Source organism: Nestor notabilis, unplaced genomic scaffold, assembly GCF_000696875.1.
Source record: "Nestor notabilis isolate BGI_N333 unplaced genomic scaffold, ASM69687v1 scaffold26276, whole genome shotgun sequence".
Classification (NCBI taxonomy): domain Eukaryota; kingdom Metazoa; phylum Chordata; class Aves; order Psittaciformes; family Psittacidae; genus Nestor; species Nestor notabilis.
Genome location: NW_009933700.1, coordinates 19022 through 30921, shown reverse-complemented (window position 1 = coordinate 30921; position 11900 = coordinate 19022). Strand labels below are relative to the sequence as shown.

The 11900-nt window shown below is 42.5% G+C and overlaps 1 protein-coding gene across 1 annotated transcript in view; it reads left to right on the top strand.

Moving 5' to 3' along the window:
- Positions 1 to 6998: 6998 nt before the first annotated feature.
- The window catches only part of LOC104407674, an 8842-nt gene continuing 3940 nt past the window's right edge, over positions 6999 to 11900 (top strand). Inside the window, exons 1-2 of the mRNA XM_010017011.1 lie at positions 6999 to 7189; positions 7893 to 8113. Coding sequence (XP_010015313.1) covers positions 6999 to 7189; positions 7893 to 8113 — 412 coding nt within the window. The remainder of the gene's footprint in view (positions 7190 to 7892; positions 8114 to 11900) is intronic.

The following is an 11900-nucleotide window of genomic DNA, read 5'->3' as shown; positions in this document are numbered from 1 at the left end:
CGTTGCAGTAACAAATAGCATGGAGATGTGGTAGATGGACCAGCTTTGACTGCCTTTGAGTCATACGACTGTCTGACTCATACGCCGTGTATCTGATTCTCTACCAGCTCAGTTTGGGTTAACGGGTATACAGATGCACTTGGCAGCTGAGAGCACAGGAGTACCAAGGGGCTCCAAAGGGACCAGTTTTGCAGCTGAACTTCTCTGCTCACAGCCAAAAGCCCCCACATGTTTGCTGGGACTAAGGCTGGAGGGAAACTGACTTTTCTTTGCTTGCTTGCCAAGAGCCAAGTTCAGGTCCCTTAGAGCTCTACAGTGCTCTGGCTCCAGCAGATGACTTCACGAACACCTAGTGTCGGGAGGAACACAGCTCCCTGCACAGCTTTAAATGTTTGTGTTTCCCTGCATATGCAGATGACATCATTGCCACCTGAGGGCCTGAACTATGGTCTTGGCAGGTAAAAGCCTTTTGGGTCACCTTACATTGGTGTTCTTGCTTTCGATGGATATCTATATAATGATTGCTAGATGGCTGTAATTACATGACTGTAAAGCACCACCTAAAATGGTGCTAGTAATAAATTCTTAATAGCTAATGCTGTAACAAGCAGTTACAAAAAATATATCATAACGTGCAGATTGTTAACAGTGTCTGGGCCTGTTTAATGCTCAGTTTTAAATAGTTACAATGAACACTATTAAAATGGCATGTAAAATTTGTAACTAGTAAATAAAAGGTCCAACTCAGCAACAAAATACAACCAAGCTTCAGTGGTAAAGAAGCCACAGAAAAGCGTGGGGTGGGTGAGCTATCTCCTCTTATCTGCAACACCCTTCTGGTGGTGCTGCTGATCAGCCATGATTTCTGTAAAGCATACTGCATGGGCCCCTACCCTGCATGGTGCAGACTCTGTTCCTGCCTCAGAAATGTGGTTAGGATCCCATTTATATTACAAAAATGCAACTGTGTCCAGAAAACCCTTGGTTTTGCATTCCATGAGCAAGGGGCAGGTCAGGGAAAAATCCATTTAGCTGCCCATAATTTTAGCTTCTCTTTTACACAGCCAAAGCTGCAGTGTGGGCAATATCTCTACAGAGAGGATTTCCTGTGGCTAAAGAATAAAGTAAGTATACATGCAAGAGCGAGAAAAATGAGCAAAATCAGCAGGTGGCCAGGTTTTGCACATTTGATACAACATTGCTGCACATGAAAGGGTGGCTGCTTCTTCTGTCTAGCCACCATCAGGAGCCACGCACATGGATAGCAAATACAAGTGTACTAACCAGTTGATGACAAAGAGAATATTTCATACTACGGTTACAGACAAAAAAGAGGCCACCCTGCCTTGGGACCTGCATGATGATGTACGTCCTGAAACAGTCAAGACGACAGTCAAGTCAGGTCTGAGCCCTGCTGGCTGCCCCACAGGGTTGCTATGAAGAAATTAGACATTTTTGAGGCTTCTGAGGCCTGGCAGCCTGTAACATCAGTGGAAGCTGTGGTAAGTTCAGCATACTTGAGAACCAGGATGGGTTGATTAATTTCTTCCTTAAGTTTGAGTAGTGCTTTGCATCGGAAACGTTGCTGCCGATTTGCTTGGATGTCCCACAGAGGAAAACTCTACTTAGACAGAGGAGAGGTGTCATGATCCCTTTCCAGTTAGGACAGAAAATTTGGTACCAAGGCAATACTGGAGGGAAAGACCCAATCAGATCTTTTCCTCTCCTTGCGTTCCTCAAAGCCGAGCACAGAGATTAATTTCGCCTACTTCTCAACACAGGTGCTGCATCATGGTCTGTTGAAAGTCCACCTAAATGGATTTTGCCAAGTCATACCAAGTGGGTGCCTTACCCTAAATGTATAGCTGGGTTAAAGCTGTGGGTCTGGAAGCCTCTACTAAATTTGGAAGTGCTGTTCAGGTTACATCCTCCAGCTGCTGGAGAGATTTTCTTACAAACAGTTGGCTACTCAAATACTTCATGCCTCCCTGGAAACTGCCTCTATCTCAGCTTTCAAGTCCAGCCAGCCCTAGCTCAGTCATCGCTGTATTTGATTCATACCATCTATATCCCAGAGTGCTCCTAGCAATTGATAAATCATGGCTCCAGCGAGACTATCGGGTTAAACATCAAGGAAGAAAGAATGATGACAGTAATACTTGTCATTTGTGCGGAGATGTAGCAACACAAAACCCTTTTTCAAACATATGTTATCTTGGAGGAATCTTTCCAAGGGATAGGCTTTCTGAGAAACGTTTATGGCTTTTCAATGCACGATAGGCGTGAACTTGACACGACCTACTTTGGCCAAGCCCTGGGTTTCAGCCTGGTCTTTTACTACCACAAATCAGCCTATTTGAAGTTCAGTCAGACTGATATCTTCACTGAGATGACAAGGTTACAGCACATATCGGCTTGAGAAAAGCAGGATGTAGAGCATATTGTTCTCAGGATTTAAAAATTCAGAAGTATTTTTACTAAAGCCAGAGGAAAATGGCTATGTTCTACCTATACACAAAAGCCACTATAATGCCTGGGATGATTAAAATATTCAATACATCAATGAAATGAAGCACAGACATCCTTATATGATACTCAAATCCCTCTTTTATCTTGGCATTGGAAAATGCAAGGAAAAAGCAGAGGATATAAAAGCTTTCTACTAAATATCCTGGACGCAAGAGTTGGCTTTTCCTCCTGACTTTCCACAGCATCATACTGCAGGGCTTTGTGTCATGCCATCTCAGCCTTCACACTATCCTCTCAGCTTGATCTCATACCAGTATAACGCCAAACTGTCAAATTACACTGACTTTTCAGTTTGTTCTTATTTAAATACTCTGGTGCTGGAGAAGTTGAATAAAAGGTGGCACATGTTTCCAAGGACTGAGATACCTGTCAATACTGAGATACAGAGGCCCTTTCCTTAAGCACAGCACTGAACAGCACTTATGTTATGGATAAAGCTGTAGTCACTGAATAAACTGAAAAACAACCAAGGTGTCCACAGTATATGCAATCCACAGGGGCAGTCACTGCTGGGAAGAAACGAAGCCTGAACAGTCAGTAAGAAGATACTGTCTGGGACCTCTCACAGGACCAGTTTCCTTTCTTTTTGGGATAGTCTCCTCTATAAGGAACCATTGACCTGGCTGCTCTCGTAGCCTAACCACAGCAAAGCCACTAATGAGTTTCCAGAAAGGCAGCTACAGATGCAGGCACGGCACGGCGATATGTATGGCATATGTCATACTCTAGGTCACTGTAGATCATCAGAATGACCTTCTGCTCTGTGATAGGCTTCTTTGATTGCTATTCTCCTGCTAGTCATAATTAAGAAAATTCTATTACACAGTTCAGATACAATTACAGTTGTAGTACAAACCAATTCCAAATTAATCTAAATATAATGGTAAAATTTCTCCTACATGATTGAATAATTACTGCAATACAACTCCAGTAGGGCAAAGATCAGGAACATTTCATATGAATATCATTCAGAAACTGGCATTTTAAAATTGTATTGCTCATTCATACGACACACATCACAGAAACAGATCCACTACAAAAAGTGAATATAGAGGAATTGAGCTGAGAATCATTAAAAACGTATTTTTTAAAATGAACCACGTTATTACATATAATCATTTTCCTTTCACACTAATTTGTTTTAATCTATTCATGCTTCTTATAAAACATTACACAAAATTTTAATCATAGCATTGTTTTCTTTAAATATGTGCATTTCAGTAAATGACACTTGCATGTATAAATTTAGTGAGTTAAAACATTAGGCGGATGCTAGAACTGAGCAGTCATTTATTCAGAAAAAAATTGCCTTGTTTTCCTGTCTGTGAATTTTCTATGGAAAGCTATTATTTTTTTCAGTGTATTCATTATTCAACATATTAGTTGAATAGTCCTACAGAGACTTTTCTGCTTTTGAATCATTCACAGCCTGTTAGTTCTAATTATTTCACATCTGAAATCTGAACCCCAGTCCTTCCTCTTTATTGGACAGAGTTTACATGAACTGATGCTATTCTCCAGGGGAAAAAAAATGCGACCAGAATGCAGATTAAATGTTTTGTACACAGCATCAGCAGTTCACGTCTGTGTTTCAACAGGAGTAAATTTCTTAGCTGTAGTACAAGATCAATGTGAGCACAAGCTGAAAGTCATCTTAGGATAATTCTAAAAAGCACACCCATCTTACGAAGACCATTATTCTACAACTTGCAATATCCATGCAGCACACATTACCTTCTTTCATCCAGCCTACACAGTTATGTTCCGTTCTAGAAAGACAACTTTAAAAAACAAACAAACAGAAAACTCCAACAGCTCTGAAGAAGCACTTAGCTCATAAGGTGTGTTAGTTCCTAAGGTGTGTAATACTTCATTTATCTACCCAGCTGCTACGTGGATGGAGTTACGGACCTGGAAAGCACAGCTCTCACATGGGCAGTGCAAGTAAGTTGCTGCCTGTCCCTTCCCACCTGAATGCCACAACATAACCAGGGCTTTTGGGCAGTGCCCTGAGATTCTGCACTCCTATGAGGCTTAGCAAAACCAGGCTGACAGCAGCCTTCAGTCCTGAAAGTCAAAGTATTTATACAGTGGAGAGGGTGAGTACTAAATAAGAGAAAAACCGAAACAGTTGAAAGCAATTTTATAGGGAGTGAGTAAGTGCCCTAGAGTGGTCATTAGCCACACTGCAAGAATGAGATACATCAAAAAAAGGGGAACATTTTCTGCAGATATCATGAGGTGGGAAGGATTGGAGGAGGCTGTTATTCTTGAAAGTATTAAAGGAATTGGCAGATGGCCTTATGGACAGGACACAGGAAATGTAAGTCCCATTTCTGCTGCAGACCTCCTGCATGGGATCAGAGAAATCATGCCTGAGATCACCCGTGGGAGCTGGGCACACGCGACACAGTGGCTCTGGGGTGGCCAGTGTGAAAGCAGCTACCAGAATCAATGGGAGATGTCCATTCCAGTATGGGAATTCCTCCATGCCTCCTCTTGTATAAAGCCATCCAAAATGGGCAAGAACATCTGCTTTTGTTTTCACAGTAAAAGCTGACTCTGGAGGAGATATGCGCATTTGGGAGGGGAGCACATTCCACAGTGGAGCTTTTTGTAATACAAACAATACAAGGCTATCCTGGGAACATCATTATTTAGTAAAAACTTATTGTATGCAAGAGGACAAGGCTGCCTGTGGAGGTGGCAGAAGAAGGTGTACCAAAATAACAGAGCTCCTCTTGGCACCTGGGTGGCAAGGCAAACCACCCAAAGTGCACAGCAGAAGCATGGGTTCTAGTCAGCATTCAGTGGTCTAACCCTGACACAATAGTCACTGCTTCCCTCCATTTCTGTGAGCATTCCAGGGATTAGTCGCTCCATTTCTCTTTCTGCAGATCAATATGAGCTCCCAGAGCAGGCTAGTTTCAGACTCCCTCTCTGGCTTTATGCATGCAAACCTGAATATTTTTAAACAAAATTACACCAAAACGTGAACTTTGGGCTAGTGAAAGTACCCTGATGGGAAACCAGGAAAACCTTTCGCCACAGTTAGTGTGTGGAAAAAAATTGTCTCAATACAGCCTATTTGTAAATGATAGAGATGTTCAGCAGAAAGATGGAAGATTTCAGGTTTGCTGTCCTGAACTGTTCTACCCCAAACCACCCCTCTAATCATTTATGCAAAAGTCATACAGTAGGCAGTTCCAGAGCAAGACTTTGACCCAGTGACTACAACTTCACCCATGTCCAAGACAGATGCTTCTCTTCTAAAGCTGCGTGAGTTGAAGGACTTCCTAATATCTCTGTAATGCAGATGCTTGACTAATTTTTAGAACATAGAAAAAGAAATATTTACTATTTTCTTAAAACAGAACTCTGGTAAAAATAGAAATTCTGTTCCTCTCCTAAGAAATGCTCCCAACAGTTCAAATCTATATCTAACACAAGGAACCACTATTTCAAAAGAAATGTACCACATGGGAACAGAGTGATTCCAGAGATAAACTGAAGCCTGAAAAAGTGGTTTTCCTTGTAACCGAAGCACTTTCTTCAAGATCAGAAATGGGACAGTTCTTGGAGGGGGGGAGCAGACAGGAGAGGAGTGCAAATAAAATAACCCGTTATAAAAGAAAAAACAGATTAATGCTCGTATGAATGGCAGCTGGAATCACTCTAACTTACTCATGTAGATTTTTTCCTACAGTGAACACTGGTCATGAGGACAAGTACGGCTGGTAACTACCACTGCAAAGAACCAAAATACTCCTTACAGAGTTTCCCTGTGAAGCTGACAATTAAAAGCTAACCAGTGAATAAAATTTTGCATGACCAAATGCTTCATTTGTAGCTACATTGACCCAATACATTTTCTGCAGCATTACCTCTTTCTACTTGAAAGCAGAACTCTCACACTGGCATATTGAGGGCTGGGCTGTTTCACTGCAGTAATAAATGTCTACAGGTCCAGACAGCAGTATGAACATTCCCACTTCCTATCAAAAAAAAAAAAAAAAAAAAAAAAGCTTTAAAAATATAATAATGAACTTTTAATCAACTGTTTGACATACCCTGAAAGAAAGGTTGAGCAGTCAGATCAAAATAAGCCAACTAAGGCCCTGAGCCTTGTAGTTTGCAAAAGCTTTTGCTTCCAATTTGCCATAATAATGTAAGACTTTATTTTAGAAGCACAAGCATTGAACCACAGCATGGGACTATGTGAGCCACTGGACTGCCATTGTTTGGATTGCAACAGTATTCCCAAGTCCAGCTGTGGCCTCTGCTGTGATAAGCGTATCAATGCACAAGAGAAAGACAGTATCTGCCCTTGAGGTCACCCTCTCACTTGCAGTGAGCCCACTGTAACTGTGGGCAAGCTTTTTGAGGGGGTAAGGGAAAGCAAGAGGAAGAGAGGGTAACCTCAGAAATGCCTCTGGCTGGCGGTGAATGTCTGCCCTCCACCTTTCAGAATGGCCCGGAACTCCCTGTGCAGTGGGGACTTAATGTGCCCCAGGATAAGAAGTGCCTCAAGCTGGACGCCTGGCAGCTGGAGCCGTGCAGGAACACTGTCCCTGGAGGAGCTGCGGTGCCTGCTTTGGAAACACACACCCCCCATGGGGCACGTGGATGAAGTCTGGCCAAACCTTTACGTGGGAGACCTGTAAGAGAAAGAGAAGGGTTGAAGGTGTTAGTGCAACTCTTAGTTCCATCCTTATTCCCCACCATCGATATTTCACTCTGTTTAAAAGAGAGAGCTAGGCACTAATCTGGGGATCCCTCACAGTGAGTCTAAGTGTTGAGTGAGGCTGGATTGTGCAAAGGATGCCGTAGCATAGAGAAAAGGCACCCTATCTGAAAAAAATATTCCCTATCCTGATTTCTCCTCCTGCATTAGTACAGGAATACCACACTGCAAAAGCCTGGTGGGGCCATGGCACTGGTACTGCAGGCCATCGTGCCAGAGCTAGGTAAAACAAGATCAGCTTCCTTTCTCCTCGCACTAACAGATGGCATCAGTCCCCTGAACTGATGGGTGCTCAGCAGAGGTGACTTGTTGAGAAAGCAAACCAGAAAACTTTTGGCTTGTGGAGAAATATCACAACCATCACCATCTTTTTATTTTTCATCAGGTGAGAAGAACCACCTAAACTGGTGTTTGGGAGAAAAATGCAGGAAATCTGAAAGTCAATTTCTTAACGAGTCGCTTCTGTCTTGAAGCATTTTGGTGGACGGTTTGGACCTGATCAACCTGTCAGAAAATAGCCACCAGAACTTCCCGCTGTTTGTAACAAACTGCACCATCAGCAGCATGTTCTACCCCTCATCATGCAGCAGGTGAATATAACCAACTGTCCTTCTTCCAGGCACATCGCTCGTGACAAAGAGCAGCTGAGCCGAACGGGCATCTCCCATGTTGTGAATGCTGTTGCTGGGCGATCTCACATCGACACTGGACCCGAGTTCTACAAAGACCTGCCTATGCATTACTATGGAGTAGAAGCAGAGGACAGCCCAAACTTTGATCTCAGCATTTATTTCTACCCAGTTGCTCGACACATAAAAGCAGCACTGAATTCCCCGAGAGGTAACTAGACTACCTGTGCATGTTGTGTATCTTCTGCATAGGAGCCACATAGGGCAAGTTATCAAATAGTATTTGGTATAATCATCTTCAAATACAGGTAACAATACCTTGGTTTGGGTGATACCCAAACCCAGTAGCATCACACTTGCCTCCTGAACTCCCACAGTGAGTGGGAGTTCCCTTGTTCCCCTGAAACAGAGAAGGATGCACTGAAAAGGATTTCAAAGGGGCTTTTCATAAGCTTAGTGCTATTCATTAGCAAAAAAACCCCAAACCCAAAATCGCAAGTATCCTTTATTACCTCTAGGGAAACACTGACCTGGGAGGAGGCACATAGACTTATCTTTTCGAAGTAGCGATGGGGTTTTAAAATATAAGCTAGGGTGAGGTAAAAAGAGAATAGCAAGCATTATATTTGAGTAAGAGTCAACTATAATGCTGTGCAAGTCCTACAAACACAAGATAGGGAAGAACTTGCTGAGAAGCAGTTCTGTAGAAGAGAACCTAAGCAACACCGCGAGCCAGGAGATAATATTATGCTGTTGCTAGAAGGAGTATAACCTTGAAATAGGAAAATAACCTGCAAAATCCTTGGACTTGCTAAACACAGGCCAGTTACAATACCAGAGGCCTGGGGCTAGTGGGGGGACCTTGGCAAAAGTAAGTTTCCACTGTTCCTCAAAACTGTACAGATACCCACTCAAACATGATTTATTAAGAGAACAGCTGTACACTCTAACTGTTTTGCTCACACTGTGGTGAGCTTTAAAATCAATGAGGGTTCTAGACCACTAGCTACCCAGGTTATTCATGTGTAGCTGGTAGTTCCAATCCATACCATACAGGCTAGGAAAGGGAGACACAGTAACAAAAACCAGCATGCCTCTGTGCTAGATGCCTCAGTTTTTACTGCTGTTTGAAGGGCTTAATCCATCCCATTAGAAAGTATTTGCCCCTGTGCAATTGAGGGCTACATTTGGATTTCAAACCCAGTAACACGTTTGGGGAACTTGGATCTGCACCCATTTCTATTGCTATTTGCAAGTGAAGAAATTATTGATGGTGCTCCAGAGAAAGGTAAGATCCAAAATCTATTAATGCATGTGTAAGAAAAAAATGTTCCAAATCAATTGACAAAAGACAGAAAACAGCAGATGAATCCTGGTGGCCACAAAAGCAAACAAAACCAGTCCTTGGCAAGATGCTTGCCCAAATACTGAAAGTTATGAGTGCAGGACAAGCTAGGGCTCAAGGCATATTTATCCCTACTTCCATGCTTTTAGATATTGCTTTACTGAACTCCATATGGAAGCAGGGTTCTCAGAATGGCGACAAGGTGAAATTCAATCATACATAGTCCAGCTGTTGCTGACATTCATCATTTTTAAGGGAAGTGTAACAGTTTATAAAATATATAAACAAGATGTTCTGGAAGCACGATTTCCTGAGCTACAGAAATTTAGCAGCTAAATACCCATGACCTGTGCAGGGATGAGACAGGGAGGGGATTGTTACTCATATTATTTAGAAGAAAAGAAATAATAGCATTTATTATAAGCAGTGATGCTGAACAAAAAATTATACCAGGTGACAAGAGGCCTGTTCATATGAAATTCAGGATGTAACAAGGTACTTCTGTTTGATTGAGAAGTCATTTAAAACTGCTTCTTAACTGTTACAAGAAAATTCAACTTTTTTTTTTAATGGAATTAAATTATTATTTTCACCTGGGAGGATAAGTCAAAGTTAAGACCGTATGAGGCACAAACATACTTAAAACTGTGAATCAGATACTCATTTGAATTAAGTAAGCAGCATTACTCCCACCATGCTTGAAGGAAAATTCTGACGCTTTACACCAGAAGTCCAGAAAACAGCTTGGGCAGATTTATTCCAGATTTATTTCTACCTTAGACGAACAGAATGTATCTTTCATGATGTAAGGAATTTATTTTTAAGGCAATTTCTTCAAACCTCATGCCAGAGCATAAGCAAAAGGAAGCAGAGGAGCACGCACCCACATGCTCCTGATTGGGAGCTATTCCTTTACAGTGGTCAATGACTGCCTCATACCCTGACTGACTTCTTTCATCATCTTTGTCATACAGATTAAGAAATACATGCACTACAATTGCAGCCATGCCTTATAAGCATGATTTTATGAACCCTGCTTCCTTGGCTGACTTTCCTTCAGCACAACCCTGTTACTCTTTTGCCCACCTAACAGAGCTGTTAGGGAAGGCTCAGCCAAGAGCAAGCAGATACACAATCTGCCCTCTTCTCTGCAAGGAAAACAGTCAGGAAGTACTGGCCTTCTCCCTCATGTCCATGCACAAGTGGAAACACCTTGAATATCAATCTTGCCATTTTGCATGGACATCTGTACAACTTGCGTTTTTCTGGAGTGCAGCTAAACCTAAGCTTAAATCAGGAGGGTTGGGTAAAGTCTAGTGGAAGAGGGAGGGAGGCAGAACTTGAGAGCACACATGAAAGCATGCCATGAAAATTATCAAACTAACACCATCCAGAGAGAATGATTTTGAAGTAGAGGGCTTCTCCCTTTACTGACCTTCAAACATGTTTAAAACAGGCAGGTTAAAATAGTCTATTAAATTCCTGAAATGGCAAACCCTCTCAGAGGCATTTCCTTCTTCCACTTCACCAAAGAAAATGTAAAGCTAGGCTTCCTCTCCTGATGCCTTCTTGGTGGTGGCAGCTATGAAAGAACCTTAACTTAGGAGAAAAAGGCTCCCCTCTCTTGACTCTGCTGTAGGAGCATTACATACATCAATTTGACCTCCCACTCTCCAGCAGATGACAGCCCTTACCTGTTCCGGGAGGCGTGGGAAGAAGGGACACGCCACCACTTAAAGCTCTCTGTAGGCTTCTTGCTATTTTCAGGTATGACAAAATAGACACTTGATTAATCAAGAGAAAGACAATTGATTCTGCACCTGGCTACAGGATGGTGGCTAAAAGGTAACAGGAGATGAGAAAACCACAGTGGAGCAGGAAGAGCCCCTGGGGCCCTCCAGCCCAGCTGAGCTCTCCTCCTGGTGAGCAGCATAATTCTGCTGGATTCAGTGGAAGTGAGGGTAGCTGGGGTGTTCACTCTGGGTAACAGATCTGGAGCCTGATCTTATGCCAAATTGAATCCACCCTGCAATAAAACAAAGGCTAGTTCAGGACATTTAGCTCAGTTAATGATGAGTAGCAAAAGGACAATAAGATATTATGTGTTTTAATGACCGATTTGTTCAACAGCAGTGAATTTCCCAACTTGAATTTGGCCAACGAACTTGAATGTGCAAACTTTATCCCTAGTGCAAACCCTTTGATGTCAGTGGAGTTACAGCAGGCATGAGCTGGATATAATATCCATAATCCGTTGTTAAAAACCAAGTGTTATTGTTCTGCACAAATCCCAGCCAGATGACAGTTATTGTCTGCCTCTGCAAAATGTAGCTTGAGATGTGCGATGCAAAATTTCAAATAAGGATTGCAAGATTTAATAATGCCAGAAGCTAAGTGCCCCCACTTCGCCTCAGTTAATCCCATTATTCCTAAGGGATCCTGTTACACGCTCGGAGAGAAGGTTGCAACATGGCCCTCTAATATGGGATCAGTGCAACTTGTCTTTGCCCTGTATGTTAAAACAAACGGGGACAGGGAAGGCAGAGTTGGAGGATGCTGGCTTACGGCATAGATTGCATGGTGCAGAAGATGTGGTTATAACCTTGCCCACCCCATGACATGGGTATGCACCACGACTGCCTCTGTGAATGCT